This window comes from Sturnira hondurensis, unplaced genomic scaffold (genome assembly GCF_014824575.4).
Source record: "Sturnira hondurensis isolate 20B ecotype Veracruz unplaced genomic scaffold, ASM1482457v3 Scaffold0001872, whole genome shotgun sequence".
NCBI classification, from domain to species: domain Eukaryota; kingdom Metazoa; phylum Chordata; class Mammalia; order Chiroptera; family Phyllostomidae; genus Sturnira; species Sturnira hondurensis.
The window spans coordinates 21,419,375-21,435,361 of NW_028074503.1; the positions used below are offsets into that span (position 1 = coordinate 21,419,375).

Genomic DNA, 15,987 nt, shown 5'->3' on the forward strand with positions numbered 1-15,987 from the left:
TTAATAGGTGGTGGGATTTTTAGACACCTGTGTTTCAGGTCCAATGATCTGCAGAATTCCAATGAGGTTGTACAAAATGATTTCTTGGCCATAGAACAAAAGTCCCCCCTAACAGGGTAGCCCCTGAATGTCTAGAAGTTGATGGAGTAACAGCCCCTCCTCTACCTTGGACAGGAATATATTAGAATTAGACAGGTAAAGAAGGAGAAGCTAGTTAACTATTACAAACTAAGCACATAGAAATGATTCCTAAGGAGTTAGAGTCCAAAGTACATAAAGTAAGATTTTAGACAGAAAGATAGATAAGTTAGACACCACAAAGGCCTGTAATAAATTTCCTATAACCACTGTTCAGTCTAGCATATCCTTTTGACCCATGCCAAATTCTAAGAACTTTAATAAACAGTAAGACATTTAAAACTCGGTACATACAGCTATTTCTAATTGTCTGATTAATGGCTCTCCTGGTCAAAATAACCTTTGTTTAACATAACTGAACCTATGGAATTTCCTATACTTTTTCCTAGTTACCTCTGTATTGATTTTTTCTGCTTAACTGATCATGCCATGTACCTGTTCTTTTAATGTTATGCAAAAATCTCTATAAAAATAAAGCCTAAATCAAACTCTGCGAGTTCGGTCAAACCCACAGAGGCTGGCTGCTCTCCGGCATCCAATCGGGTGTCTGACTCTTCATTCATCGCCTGGGCCGTCCAACCTTCGGGGACCCTGAGACCTGCTGAGGCTGGACCCTGGCAAAGGACCAAGACTTTTCCTGGAAGTTTTGAAGATTTGGGGGCAAATACTTTAGATACAATTCCAATTGTCCAAGTTTCAATTTTTTCAAGTCTTACAAGCTTTCATGCTACATCGTGCTGGATTTTCAAAGCTCAGGTCTCATTTTAACTCTTTCACCCCCTGGTGGCAAGCTTGCGAATTGCAAATATTTGTTGAAACTGCTGGAAAGTCTTTGTTTCTCAAACATTTATTAAGCTTATCACCTGGACAGATGTCGTAAGTAAAAAGTACAGCTGGCTCATTGGTCTGGACTATGATTCTCGGTTTGGGTCAGAAAACACAAGTAAATGTATACTGTATTCAAGGGTCTATGACAAATTCGGGACAATTCACTAACAAAGTTAAATTAATACTATTACAACAATTATGAAATAATAAATTTTAATGCTCAATACATTTAAGATAATTCATTACTATTCTGGCATACTCTCTTCTAATAACATACATTTGCATGGTTAAGTTCTTAGTGTACATAAAATGTAGAGTCTTGGTTTTGGAGGGGTTTTTTTTAAAGATTTTATTTATTTTTGTTTAAAGGAGAAGGTAAGGAGAGAGGGAAATATCAACGTATGGTTGCCTCTCAGCCATCCCCTGCTGGGAACTGGCCTGCAACCCAGGCATGTGTCCTGACTGGGAATCGAACCGAAATTCTTTGGTTCACAGGCCCAGGCTCTATCCACTGAGCTACACCAGCCAGGGAAAGTCTTGTTTTTTTAAACTTAGTATTTCCTAAGTCCTTAAACTTTCTTAACACAAAGTTTGATCACACACAGTACGGACCAAAACAAACACTCTTGCGTGTAAAATCAAAAATCTTTTTAAAAAATATATTCCATTGATTATGCCATTACAGTTGTCCCATTCCCCCTTTCATTCCCCTCTACCCTGCACACCCCCTCCCACCCAAATTCCCCCCTTTAGTTCATTTCCATGTGTCATAAGTTCTTTAGCTTCTACACTTCCCACACTACTCTTGCCCTCCCCCTATTTTCTTCCCACCGTCTATGCTTATTCTCTGTACCTTCTCCTCCCTTCTCCTCCTCCCACTCCCCTGTTGCTAACCCTCCATGTGATCTCCATTTCTGTGGGTCCACTCTGTTTTAGGTGTCTGTTTAGTTTGCTTTTGTTTTAGGTGTGGTTGTTAATAACTGTGAGTTTGCTGTCCTTTCACTGTTCATATTTTTTATCTTCTTTTTCTTAGGTAAGTCCCTTTAACATTTCATATAGTAAGGGCTTGGTGATGATGAACTCCTTGAACTTGACCTTATCTGAGAAGCTTTATATGCCCATCCATTCTAAATGAAAGCTTTGCTGGATGGAGCAATCTTGGATGTAAGTCTTTGGATTTCATGACTTGGAATACTTCTCTCCAGCCCCTTCTTGCCTGTAAGGTCCCTTTTGAGAAACCAGCTGAGTCTGATGGGAACTGCTTTGCAGGTGACTATCCCCTTATCTCTTGCTTCTTCTAGGATTCTCTCCTTCATTTTTATCTTGGCTAATGTAATGATGATGTGCCTTGGTGTGTTCCTCTTTGGGTCCATCTTCTTTGGGACTGAGCTTCCTGGATTTCCTGGAAGTCTATTTCCTTTGCCAGACTAAGTTCTCCTTTATTATTTGTTCAAATAAGCTTTCCACTTGTTGCTCTTCCTCTTTCCCTCCTGGTACCCCTATAATTTGGGTGTTGGAATGTTTAAAGATGTCTTAGAGGTTCCTAAGCCTCTCATTTTTTTGAATTCGTTTCTTCATTCTTTTCTGTTTGGTTCTTTCTGCCTTCTGGTCCACTCCATTGATTTGAGTCCCAGTTTCCTTCCCATCACTATTGGTTTCCTGTGCATTTCCCTTCATTTCACTTAGTTTAGCCTTCATTTTTCCATCTAATTTGCGACCAAAGTCAACCAGTTCTGTGAGCATCCTGATCACCAGTATTTTGAACTGTGCATCTGATAGGTTGGCCATCGCTTGGCCACTTAAAAGTATTGGCTCTGGGGCTTTGATTTGTTCTTCTGATTGAGCCATTTTTGGTCAGGTGGTGCCTGTTATGTATAAGGGGCGGAGCCTAAGGTGTTCACCAGGGCAGGGCAACCTAGTTGCTGGGTTGTGATGCTGTATGTGGGGGCGGGGTCAGAGAGGGAGCAATGGCACTTGTTCCGTGTTCTCTTGGATTTCAGTCCCCTCTGCTGCTTCCCACAAGCAAACTGTGCCCTTCTGGTGCTGGTTCCCGGATGGATGGGCTTGTTCTAGGACCCTGTGGGTCTCTCCAACAAACTCTCCTGTAAGGCTGGGAGTCTCTCCCAGCACCTTTTTAATTGGTGCTTTTAGGCTTTATATCCATCACTGGGGCCCTGGGTTGGGTGGTCTGTCTCACTGTCCGTTTTTTCCTAGTTTATCTGCACGAAAATATGTGACCATGGTCAGCCGACCGCCTTGCGCACTCTGCTCATTTCCTCCCCGAGCCCAGGGTCTGCTAGCCCCGTGCCACCTGCACTCCCGCACCTGGCAGCCACCGCCTTTTCCTGCTGCTGTCCCTCTCTGCCGGCCACTGACTTCGCCCCTCTTACCGGTCTGGTTGAATGGCTGTTGGACTTCCATACAGTTAAATTTTGTCTGTTCTGGTTGTTTTTGTTTCTAAGTTTTTGTCGTCCTTAATTTTGGTTGTGCAAGGAGGCAGGTGTTTCCACCTACACCTCCATCTTGACAAAATCAAAAACCTTTGTCAAGAGAAATTTGGCCATGTCATCGAAATTTAATATGCACCTAGCTTTTGACCCAACGTTTCCATGTTGAACTCTTCCCTCCAGATACACTCACCTTGTGCAAAATGAGTACGTATGCAGTTATTCATGGCGGTACTGCTGTTCTAGCACAGATCTGAAGCAACGGAAAGTCCTCCCATGAACAATCACTTCGGTGCGGTGTCACGTGCCTCCACAATGAAACCACACTAAAGCGTAGAAACAAGGAAGCTGTTTGTGTGTTGATTGCGTGGAGCCAACAGTCAGAGTGTGTTTGGAAGAGGGAAAAGGACACCCACAATTTTAAACCCCTCGTCAGAGGGGATGGGGCCGGTGGACACAGGAGACCAACTTTTCACTTCGTGCCAGTTTAGGCCTCTTTGTTCCCTGTAAGTTTATTATAAACCCCAAATAATTAAAACTCAAATACCATTTTAATTGTTGCATAATTTCCCTTCGGGTGGGCATACTGATACTTTTCTTACCATTTCCCTGTTTTTAGAAATATTACTATGATAAAATATTTTATATAAATCTCTGTTAAAGTTCCTCATGGTGGAATTACACGTCAAAGAATATAAACATTTTTAAGGTTCTTGAAATATATTGCCAAACTGCTTTCCAGAAAAGTCGTATCCATGTATACTCTCAGCAATGGAGGGAGAGGGTTCCCGGGAGGTACTCAAACATCTTTTCACCAGAATGGAATAAATAGCAGTGGGCAGCCAAAATTAACAAATGCCCACTAAAATCACATTTCCTTTTATGCTGTCCAAAACCTGGTATCTGTGTCCCTCTTCCTTCTCCTTCCCTCTGCCAATCCAACCTCGTATCAGGTTACTCTTAAATCTTTCACCCTTAATACATTGCTTCCTCTATGTCTCCCCTCACAAAGCCACTAAACTACCCCTATTGCCTGTCAGAATTAAATCCCAAAAGCCTCTGCCTGTCCTTCAAAAGGCCTGCCCAGTCTGGCCCCACCCTGGCCTTCCTCATCTCATTCCCCAACTCCCCGCCTGCCCCCTCCCCAAGCTGGTCTGCCTCTTCTCTGCCCTGCCACCCCATCTCAGCTAAAGCTTTGCAGGCTACCTGGGTCGTGCTTCCTCCTGCTCAAGTTCTACCTCACCACTATTCCCCACCTGCTCCAGGTGTCTTGCCACTTCTTAAAATTCCAGAACTCAACTTCACCACACAAACTAGCCCTTAATATGACATATGCTTGTGCTCTTCATTTCTTTTCTTGGATATGTTACCTCCCCAAGATTACAAAACACCTCAAGAAAGGTATTTTCTCATGTATTCTCATGAATTAGAAAACCATGGAGCCAACCAGAGAACCCAAATGAACTCTGAATTTTTACTTCAGTTCCCCTGGTCTCATCCCCCTCTTCCAGGAAGCAGGGATAAACCTGGCAAGGGGTACTGACCAACTAGCTAAAGCCAGAGGGGACCCCAGAACCTGGACAAGACACTATAATCTGAAAACACCAGAGGGCAGGAAAACAAGCTATTACTGAATTTGCCAATCAGCCCTGGCTGGCATGGCTCAGTGGGTTGGGCGTTATCCTGAAAACCCAAAGGCTGCCACTTCGATTATTGGTCAGGGCACATGCCTGGGTTGCAGGCTGTGTTCTGCCCCCGTCAGGGCACCTGCAGAGGCAGAAAGCAACCTGTTAATGACTTTCTCCATCCCTTTTTCCCTCCCGTCCCCTCTAAAATTAAAATTTCTAGAATATTTTTAAAAATTAATTGGCCATCAATGTCCAAAAGTGGAGAGACTGGATTCTGTCACCAAGGTTAGAAACTGAGCAGACTGGGGAATGGAGCAGAGGGTCAGGACAGGACAAGACAGGAATACAGGACACAGGAAAAACATTCAGGAAGCTTCCATGCCCGAAGATTAGCTGTGTGGTGGGTGAAGGTCTGCCCCAGATCAAAACAAGAACTAGAGTGGGTACCATCAAAATCTGAATTGTCACAAGTGAAAGTGAATAAGGACCAATTTCTGATCAAAGTAGTTTATGATGGAAAAATTTAGATATCTACTGTCTACTGTACATGGGGAGTTTTATTTTTTAATCAAAAGCCATTGAGAGCAAATGGCAAGCCACAGAAAATTTGATATTTGTCCTACAAAGGACTCATATCCAGTATGTAGAGAACTTGTAAAACAAAACAAAACCAGAAATAACCCTGGCCAAGTAGGTCCACTGGTTAAAGCATCACCTTGTTATACCCAGTTTGAGGGTTCCATCCTTGGTCAGGACACAAACAACATTCAACCAGCCCTGGCTGGTGTGGCTTAGTGGATTGAGTGCCAGCCTGCAAACCAAAGGGTAGCTGGTTTGATTCCCAGCTGGGGCACATGTTTGGGTTGTGGGCTAGGTCCCCAGCTGAGAGTGCTCAAGAAGCAACCACACATTGATATTTTTCTCCCTCTTTCTCTCACGCTCTCCCCCCCTAAAAATAAATAAAACCTTAAAAAAGAAAACGAATCAACCAGTAAATGCATTAAGTAGAACAATAAATCAATGTTTCTCTCTCTTAAGAAACCAAGTCTGTTTCTAGGACTGGAGCAGGAAAGTATGTAAAGTAAGCCTGGAGCACCTTGTTGTTCCAGAACGCACACCCACACACACAAAACGGGGGCGCATGCACAAACATAGGAGCCCACTGAAAGAGCCCACAACAGCGAAAACAGGAACAATCTGAGGAACGAAGTATTGGATCTGGCATGAGATCCCAGCTGAACTCAAAATAGAAGATGTTCTAAAGGACTAGTTGACTCCTCAAAAACTTCAGTCACGGCAAACAATAAAAACATCAATAAAAAAATTATACATTTAAATAATTTTAAAAGACAAAGCAGGTAATATACTTTGCTTTGGTTCTGACTAAAAAATAATGACTATAAAAAATACTTGACATATCTGAGGAAACTTCAATACGAACCACGTATTATTAATCAATGTTGATTTTCTCAGATCTTCACCATTCCCCAACAATAGGCTATTCAGAAACATCTGACAGCCTCTGGCTGGCACACAGGAGCGCCACTAGGCAGAGTATTTAGGCACACCTGGAGAGAACAGCCTGGTACCTGTGAGTTATTCACTTAAAAACACTTGAATCTCAGAATTTGTTTCTCCTCATTCATTGCTTCAACAGGGTGGACTGGCCTCTGGCTCAGTCAAAGTACAAGGGAAAAGGGCCAAACAGGGCACAGGTGGCAAGATAACAGGTTAAAGTGGAGGGTGGGGAGACCATTTAATAATTGGAATTAAAAAAAAATGGATATGCATATGCACATGGAAAAGAAAAACAAAAAGGACTCCTGACCTCCACACAAAAATTCCAGACGAACTGTGATAGTCTATCTTTCACGTCAACTTGGTGAGGCTATGGTACCTAGTTTGTGATCAAAGGCCGGTCCAGATACTGACCTGCAGATTTTTTAGACATGCTTAATACTTAAAATTATCAGTAGACTTTGAGTAAAGCTTATCACTTTCCATACTGTGGGTGGGTCTCAAAGCCTTAAGAGAAAAACATGAGGCCCACAGAGAAAGGAATTCTACCTCCAGTCTCCAACCTACCAACCCGCCCATTCCAACTTGCCCCCCTCCACAACATCCTTTGTTGTAGTTCTCTGGAGAACCCTACGACATGGATTAATCTCTTTGATGACATTAATCTCTTTAAAACTCTTAGCAGAACATACATTTATCTTTGTCACTATCAAGATTTCCTAAACAAGACCAAAAACACTAACCATAAAAACTAACTTCATTACATTATCATTAAGAGCTGACTATACAATGTTAACAAGTGACACAATAAGACAGACATTCTATTCATTCTGATATCCCCTTTCTCAATTTTTGTCCCAATCTTTCATACTTTGCTTAAGCATTTTTAAAATTTCCTTATATATTTCCAATGTCCTATTTTTTTCTTTACCTTTTTTATAGAGAAGCCAGTGAGGCTACTCATTATTAAATGTGACTTTGCCACAAATATCCAATTATCCAGTTAATGAATTTCTCTTTAGCCAATAATTACACAGCACTCTAAAATCTTGTAAAGAACTAGCTGTGACTTACCTAGGTAAGCCCACTCAGATTGCAAACCAAGTAAAATAACCTAAAAAGCATGCCTACCAATTCCACAAAGTAATCTCAGTTCTTTTTAAAGAATCACTCCAACTACAGAAAACCACCAAACAATGTGGAACCTTTATTTTTAAGGTGATTTCTGTACATCTGGAGTATGACAGTAACCCTTTTACAAAGGAAACTGATTACTAGGAGAACAATGACAAAACCCAACTGGTATATCACGTGAATCCACAGGAGTTTAAGCTTCAAATCCAGCCAAGAAGTTTGTTACAATCTCTTTCAGTTTTGCATCAGACTGTTCTGAAATCTTTCCGTCAGCCCTATTTGAAAATAAAAGCAGATTATCAGTCCGACATGGACAAAAATTAAATGACTAGGCTAACTACAAAATTCAAAAGAATTTTAGCAAGACTTTTTATCTTAAAACTCACAAAAAGAGGCCATCTACTGTGTTCATACCTGATCGTGCCCAGCAGAGCTTGGTGTTGGCTGACAACATGAGACAAGAAGGCATTCTCAAACTTTGTGATCTTACTGGGCTCCAGTTTATCAAGGTAACCCCGTACACCAGCATAAATAACAGCCACTTGCTCTTCAATAGCCATGGGAGCTGGGGGAGGAAAAAAGGTGCCAGTGAGTTGTTGAAATAAGTGCCATTATTACCAAAGTCAGAGACACTTTCTTTTGCCTCCACTAACATGTCTATACATATCACTTAATTCTCATGTTCTCAGTGGGAAAATCCATTCTACTTTCCTTCCCAAGACACAGTGTTCTTCTTACAGTTGCAAGCCCCAAGTATAAATATATGGGCACAGTCCATGGGCACTGTTTTGGATATAAATAATTTGCTGAAATTTTGTAACATAAATGCATACTAACATTCTTTTAAATCTGCCAAATTCTACACTCATATATAGCGGGGCGGGGAAGGAGGTAAGAGTATCTATTAAGTCCTAATTCCCCAAGAAAGGTTGAATATATTTAGTAAGTTTTGCTGGTAATTAAGTTTGTAGCATTTACATTTAAATAAGGACTGCACTTTAATTAAACAGACATCAATTACATTCAAAAGGCAGTACCTCTGATTAAAGATAACAGCACGTACTACAGCTTGTAGGAAGCTATGTGGTATCTCCACACAGTAGGAACTTGACGAAGCATAAAGCACTTACAGTACTGTCCTTGCTTCAGCAACTCAGTCAGGCGCACACCACGACTCAAGAGCTGCTGAGTGGCAGCATCGAGATCAGAGCCGAACTGTGCAAAAGCAGCAACTTCACGATACTGAGCCAATTCCAGCTTCATGGTGCCTGCCACCTGCAACAAAGAACTGGTTAACGCATACAATACAAAAGTGCTTAACTCAACGACAGAGCACCATACACTTTGATTTTACCCTAATGATCCCATCCCCATCAAAGTGATGCAGATTACCTGCTTCATGGCCCTGGTCTGGGCAGCAGATCCAACACGGGACACAGACAAACCAACGTTAATGGCAGGGCGAATACCTTTGTAGAACAATTCTGTTTCCAAGAAGATCTACAATTTAAGGAGAATACACATGCTAGCAAACTTTAAAAAAAAGTCAACATTTCAAAATTAAGACACTGCCAAAAAACTAAACCCCCAAAATACTGAGGAAGAATGCTGAACCATTTCTTATGGTAAAGAGCCCCTCCAACCTTTCACACCCCAAATCAACCTACGTGTGTCATTGCTGAGACCAGGAGGTGTGCATGACATGAAAAAAAGTAACCCATTTTATTAAAATACATACAGGTCAAGTGATATGATACCTGGGGTTTGTTTAAAATTACCCGGGGGGAAGAACAGTAGTGGGTCTAAATGAAGCATGAATGAAGTGCTCCGTACCATGAACTGATAAGCGAGTGAGAAATAACACGGGTTTCACTATACTACCTTCCTTAGTTTTGCATACATTTGAAGTTTTCCATAATAAAAATACAAAAGGATTTTAACGAAATCAGTTCATTGCCCCTAGTTTCAACAACTGCCTCGGAATCTTTCTTTTACATTTATTTGAGCAAAAAATAATACCTGTCCATCAGTGATGGAAATGACATTCGTTGGAATGTAAGCAGACACATCACCAGCCTGTGTTTCTATGACTGGTAAAGCGGTCAAGGAGCCACCACCGAAGGAGTCGTTCATTTTGGCTGCTCTCTCTAGCAGACGGGAGTGTAGGTAGAACACATCACCAGGGTAGGCCTCGCGACCAGGGGGCCGGCGCAGCAGCAAAGACATCTGACGATAAGCAACAGCCTACAGCGCAGAAAAGGGTTGTGAAATTCACGTTAGCCTCCACATTCGTCGCCTTTCCCTGTGGTGCAAACATACAGAGTATAAAATTGCATTTCTTTTACCTGTTTGGATAAGTCATCATAGATGATCAGAGCATGTTTGCCATTATCCCTAAAATATTCTCCCATAGAACAGCCAGAGTAAGGAGCCAGGTACTGCAGGGGGGCAGCATCAGAAGCAGTAGCTGAAACCACAATGGTGTACTTCATGGCATCTGAAAAGAAAACAGATTTTAAGGTTTACAAGGTTGTCAATAATGTGATTTTAAAGTTAGAGGCTACTGTAATTAAAATGACCTAAATGCTTTTACTAAGTGATTTACTATTAAGATTAATCAACCCTGGCCTGTATGGCTCAGTTGCCTGAGCATCATCCTGTAAAATACAAGGTCACAGGTTCAATTCCCAGTCAGGGCACATGCCTGAGTTATGGGTTTGGTCCCCAGTTGAGGAGCCAAAGAAGCATCAATCTGTTTCTCTCTCACATCAATGTTTCTCTCCCTTTCTAAAATCAATATACACATTAAAAAATTAATCAAACAGCTTCCACTTTGGTAAGAAATTGACAAAACCTTAAAATTTATTACTTTATGCTATTTTTACATAGTGTTTTGTTTTGCCTATTGTTTTTATTACTAGAATGTTCACTAGGGAGCAATTAAAACCAGCCTTCGTTAAGTAGACACCGCTCTAAGAAGAGCTGCTGAAGGATCCCAGGTTAACAGCAATGGGACTCCAGTTCTGATACCTGCGTCTGTGAGTCTCTTCACCAACTGGGCGACGGTGGATCTCTTCTGACCAATAGCAACATAGATACAGTACAGCTTCTTCTTTTCATCAGTGCCATCATTGAAACGTTTCTGGTTAATGATTGTGTCAATGGCAATTGATGTTTTGCTTTAAAAAGAGTAAAAATAAACCTTACTAAATAAATATTTCAAAGAATTTCCCAATTAAAATGTCACTACTACTACTATTCCACATATCACATTCTACTCTCCCCATTGTATCCAAAGCATTTACCGTTTCAAAACTAAAAAGTCATCTTTTCAGAGCCAGTTTTAGTTAGAGCTTTTAATAAGCTACCAAGTCTTTACCCAGTCTGCCGGTCACCAATAATCAGCTCACGCTGACCACGACCGATCGGCACCAAGCTATCCACAGCCTTAATGCCAGTTTGCATTGGTTCCCGCACAGAGATTCGAGGAATGATCCCAGGGGCTTTCAGTCCAACTCGCCTACGTGTCTTGGAACCAATCGGACCCTGTTAAACAATAAAAAGGAACCCAAAACAATCAGCTGTGATACTTGTTAGAAAGTACAACAGCATCTAATTAACGATAAACCTACCTTTCCATCAATGGCATTACCCAGGGCATCTACTACTCGACCCAATAGCTCCTCGCCAACGGGAACATCCACGATAGCTCCTGTCCGCTTCACAATGTCTCCTTCCTTAATTAGCTTATCATTCCCAAACACGACGACACCAACATTGTCGGGTTCCAGGTTCAGAGACATACCCTGCATGAAAGACAGACGTAATTGAACACCAGGGAAGCAAGCGTGAGTGGCTCTTCTCCCCACATGGCAACACTGCATGATATGAACACAGCTGGGGGCAAGAAGCAGCATTGTCCTTTACCTCTAATTTACTCAAGTAGTATTTTCCCAATAAACCACCTTCTTTGGTTAAAACTTTTAAAATGTTAACATGTTCCCTTGCATAATCTTAGAATAACATTATAAACCTAACAAACCTAACAAACTCTTTATCACACCCTCAAAGAACACGTGGAAGCAATGAAATTGAGCATGTCAAGCTTTTGCCATTTATATTTCTTTTGACTATGGCTTTTGAGCTGGGTAATTAGTATGAAATAAAGTATCAAGCTCAAATGGAAATTTTAAGACACACTTGATTTACATCTTTTGGTCTGTAAGAAGCTCCATAAACCTCTACTTGTTAAGAGAAGTGAAATTAAAAGCTACCCAATCAAAATCAAATATTCGCGTGATATAATGGTACTGGGTAATCTGTCATCATTACAACCACATTTCAAAATGCTAAGATTTTAGGTCCCTAAATCGTGACTAAAACCAAAAGGCTATTCCAGGACCTGAGTCTGGTCTGTAATGAAAGATCTGGAGAAGTACTTAGAATAAATAAAGAGGAGTATCACAAATGATTGCTGGAGATGCTGAATCTTTTAGTTTAAATGTCTGATTTCAATAGTCGCTAACCCCCTGTGACTTATCACATTTAAACCAAACTAGATTTAAAAAATTCAGTCCTACCAGCCATGTTTTACATGCTCAGTTGTCTCATATGTATACTAGTTACCATATTGTAACATCAGACACAGAATATTTCCCTTCCTACAGAAAGTTCTATTGGACAGTGTATCAGTTGAGACTCTTAAAAGCTAAAAAGAAATTTGAGTTCATCAATTTCAGCCTAATCTTTCAAAAATATACACATTCAAGTTAAATGTTTTGACAAAGTTTTACAGATGCTGATAAAACTTTTGGCTTTATAATTTGTCTTCCACATTTAATGGCTCTTTTTCCATAACCATGTATTATTAGCCACGAGGACCAAGACCATCTTTTCTCCTGTGGACTTAGATAATCCTACTGGCCCCGGTCCATCTACAGATCAGGCTCCACTTTCCTCAGAGAACCCACGACTCCTACAACTTTCATTTCTCATGGCACTAGCCAACTAGGCTCAACCTAAGAGAAAGAAGTGGACTTTGATGGCCCAAGAGCTTCTGATTACTAACTCACATCTCACCAACAGGTGTACTTGCACTAGAAACACAAAGTCAATCAATGACTTTGAACCTTCTACCAGAAATGAATTTAGTTGGCATTATCAAACGCTTTTGTTTAAGATGATCTTAACACCTACAAAGGACAGACCTGAATGTCTTAAAATTTGGATGAAGATTTACTATAACTACACATTTAGAAATGAATGGCTATGATCTGTATACATTGGTCCCTAAAGGAAAAGCACTTAAATATATTTTCACAATCTATGACAATGACCACAAAACCCTGAGGCAGACTGAGACTTAAAAGTTAAAAAAAATCTGACATAACCTCTGGTTTACTAAATGAATGAAGATACCAATGCTAGAACAGCCAAACCTCATTTTATAATTTACCTTCAAGCCTGAAGAAAACTCTACCATTTCTTCTGCTTGAACGTTCCTCAGCCCATGTACTCGGGCAATACCATCACCAATACTTAAGACACGCCCAGTCTCTTCAAGGTCAACAGAGGTATCGGCTCCAAGAATGCGCTCTTCAAGAATAGAGGACATCTCAGCAGTGCCTGTTGAGAAAGGACAGTGTTATCACAAATATATCTAGCCCCAGTATGCTTTCAAAACCTATTTCCCCAATAACATAAATACTATATATAGTCTTATGATTACAATAATCAAATTATATTCTAAAATGCAATACAGTTCTATTCAAAAAAGTTTGATACCTATCACTATGAAAACGAACCCAAGTGACTGAGAGAAAACTTCATAAGACAAATGTAAAACATTGTGAAATCAATAACAAATGTAAAACAGGTGAGGTACTAAAATTAAGCAATATCCTTAGAAGAAATATTTTCTTTCTTGTACTCCTTTGGTTCCTATGATTACCTCCCCACTTATCTCTAGAATTTGCAATGTGCAAATTCACAGATTCACAGATTAGTAGCAACTACCCTTGAAACACAGAGGTAAAAATTGCACACTTTATGTAATGTTTTTCAGGAGAGGAGAAATCTTTCATAGATCAGAAAATGTACCCACCACCTGATATGTGTGCATTGTTTCCACACAAGGGGATGTTATCAGGACAAAGAAGCTGCAGTAACATCAAAAGAAAAATGCGTAACTGTAGTTCACTTCACTAGAACAAGCAAACCTGCCAAGACCGAACTAAATGGCACAATGCGGGTTAAGAATATGAGATTCTGTAGTAACTTAAACTGACAGGAAAAAAAAAACTGAATGGGGAAAAAAATCTGCAACAACTATGTAACTTACTTTCCATTTACTAAGAAAGTAGTTAAGAGTGCTGTATACTTAGAAATGACTTACCAGACTTCTGAATACGAGTGTTAGAGGCATGGAGATTCCTTGCAGCAATGAAGGATGACCCCAAAGCATTTTTGGAGACCTAGAGCAAGAATATTTTTTAAAATCTGATTGAGAAATCCATGTGCAAGAGAAATATTAAATATTGATCAGTTGCCTCTTGCGCGTCCTCAACCATGGACCTGGCCTGCAACCAACCCAGGCACATGCCCTGACTGGGAAACAAACAGTGACCTCTCAGTTTGCAGGACAACACCCAAACCACTGGGCCACCACACCAGTCATGGTTAAATCTGATTTTTAAAAGGGCCTTTGTAAAAATAGCAAGCTTGAATGCTGGCTTAGTTTGATCAAGTTATCAGTTAGAATACTAATTATACTCAAATTATTATTTAAAGATGCTTAAAACTGGAAGGCAATTAGGCAGATAAGGAAATAACTTTAGATATGTGAAAATTTATTATGCAGTTCCTAGTACACTGTAAGTATACACAACAGTTTTAACAAAGTATCTTTCCCTTTAAATGCATCAGTACTACTATTTCCACTTTAGGGATATTTCATTTGATTTGGGAAACTGTCAATAAGAGAAACTGCTTCCTAAAAGGTGCAAATTCAATAGATTACCTATTTAAAAAAATAAATTTAAAAAAATCAAGCAAACCAAAAACTGTCAATGTTGGAACTCGAGGCATGGCATACGCAATCTTTTTTTTTTAACTGCCTTCAACAAAACCTGTATCGACTCCGGGCCCCTCCTCCAACGTTTAATACTGTGAATGGCCACGGTCCATCATGAAGTTTCCACAGGACCTGGATGAAAATCGGCCAAAACGTCTTTTGCTAAAAGAAACCCAGAGTGCTACCAGCAGTTGTGTTAGGGTAGTAAACATGTCCAGCATGTTTATTTTTCAAAATGAGACCACTTTTAAGATGGAAAAGGAAACGTGTGTTAAGTGCTTACACAAGGTTTAAGTAGGTTGACTTCAAAAGAGGTAAGTAACGAAGGGCATTGACCTTTACGGATATTTTCCAACCTATGTTCTATTCTCCTTGGCTTCTGATTCACTGTCTAACAATTCCTCACGGGCTAAGTCTTAAAACACGTCCAAGAACCACAAAGCAAAGTCGTCTGCTAGCAGAAGACAACACAGAAGCCAGCTTCACTGCCGTCACGGCAGCGGCCACATGAAATGCGTACTTGGCCCCGTGCGCTGTTTTCACAGTCGTTTTAGCACTAAGCACTAAGAGGTCACCTACTGAAGTATTCAGAAAGTCACCTTTATTGCTCTCCTCTGAACCGACCTCCAGGCAGCGGGGCAAAGCCGAGACCCGCTGACCTTCATGCAATGTCAGGCTTCCCCAGCTCGCCTGACCTTCAGCGAGGGAGTGCCGGAGAATCAAAAGGCCGGGCCTCGCGCTTTCGGTGCAGGCTGCGGACAGCGCCCAAGCCCTTTTCCTCCCCGCAAGACCCCTTCGAGGGCCGCTCTCAACTGAAGATAGAAATTCTCATCAGGCCCCATCTCTGGACGGCATCAGTGTTACTGCCTTTCCTGCACCCCTTTGCACCATCCCGCACCGATGACGAACACAAGGGCCCTTTCGCCGCCCGCCCTGCTCTGTGCGGCCAGGCAGGAGCAGCCAACAGTGCAAGATGGCGGCGGCCGCCACAGCCCCTCACCCTCCTTGCAGAAGAGCTCCCACACTGCCGCTGCACGACCAACTCACTGCAGTCCCCACCGGACCACCTTCCACCCGCTGATGCCCTGCGCTCACCAGCCCGGCTCGCCGAGGGAGGGCGCGGGCCACGGCCGCGGCGACGCGCACGGACAACATCTTCGCAGCTCGCAGGTGATTCCTCCGCAGCCGCAGCCTCCGGACTGACTGGGACAAAATGGCTGAG

General features: G+C 41.5%; 1 protein-coding gene across 1 annotated transcript; it reads right to left on the bottom strand.

The window, feature by feature from the left end:
• Positions 1 to 7,743: 7,743 nt before the first annotated feature.
• ATP5F1A (ATP synthase F1 subunit alpha) lies at positions 7,744 to 15,987 on the bottom strand. The gene is made up of 12 exons (XM_037033709.1): positions 15,861 to 15,987; positions 14,088 to 14,166; positions 13,149 to 13,318; positions 11,326 to 11,499; positions 11,073 to 11,239; positions 10,724 to 10,872; positions 10,039 to 10,190; positions 9,713 to 9,937; positions 9,086 to 9,193; positions 8,824 to 8,968; positions 8,108 to 8,258; positions 7,744 to 7,968 (listed from the first exon to the last, which is right to left on the bottom strand). The coding sequence occupies exons 1-12, from the start codon at positions 15,918 to 15,920 to the stop codon at positions 7,887 to 7,889; spliced, it is 1,662 nt and encodes a 553-aa protein (XP_036889604.1). The 5' UTR covers positions 15,921 to 15,987; the 3' UTR covers positions 7,744 to 7,886.

Bases quoted from the DNA above. Each gene is read 5' to 3' on its own strand.
- ATP5F1A (XM_037033709.1), bottom strand. From the start codon at position 15,920: ATGTTGTCCGTGCGCGTCGCCGCGGCCGTGGCCCGCGCCCTCCCTCGG. The intron at 11,500-13,148 runs GTAAATTATAAA...TCTTTCATGCAG, and splicing joins AGTTTTCTTCAGGCTTGAAG to GGTATGTCTCTGAACCTGGA. The intron at 9,194-9,712 runs GTATTATTTTTT...CTTAAATTGTAG, and splicing joins TTTCCATCACTGATGGACAG to ATCTTCTTGGAAACAGAATT.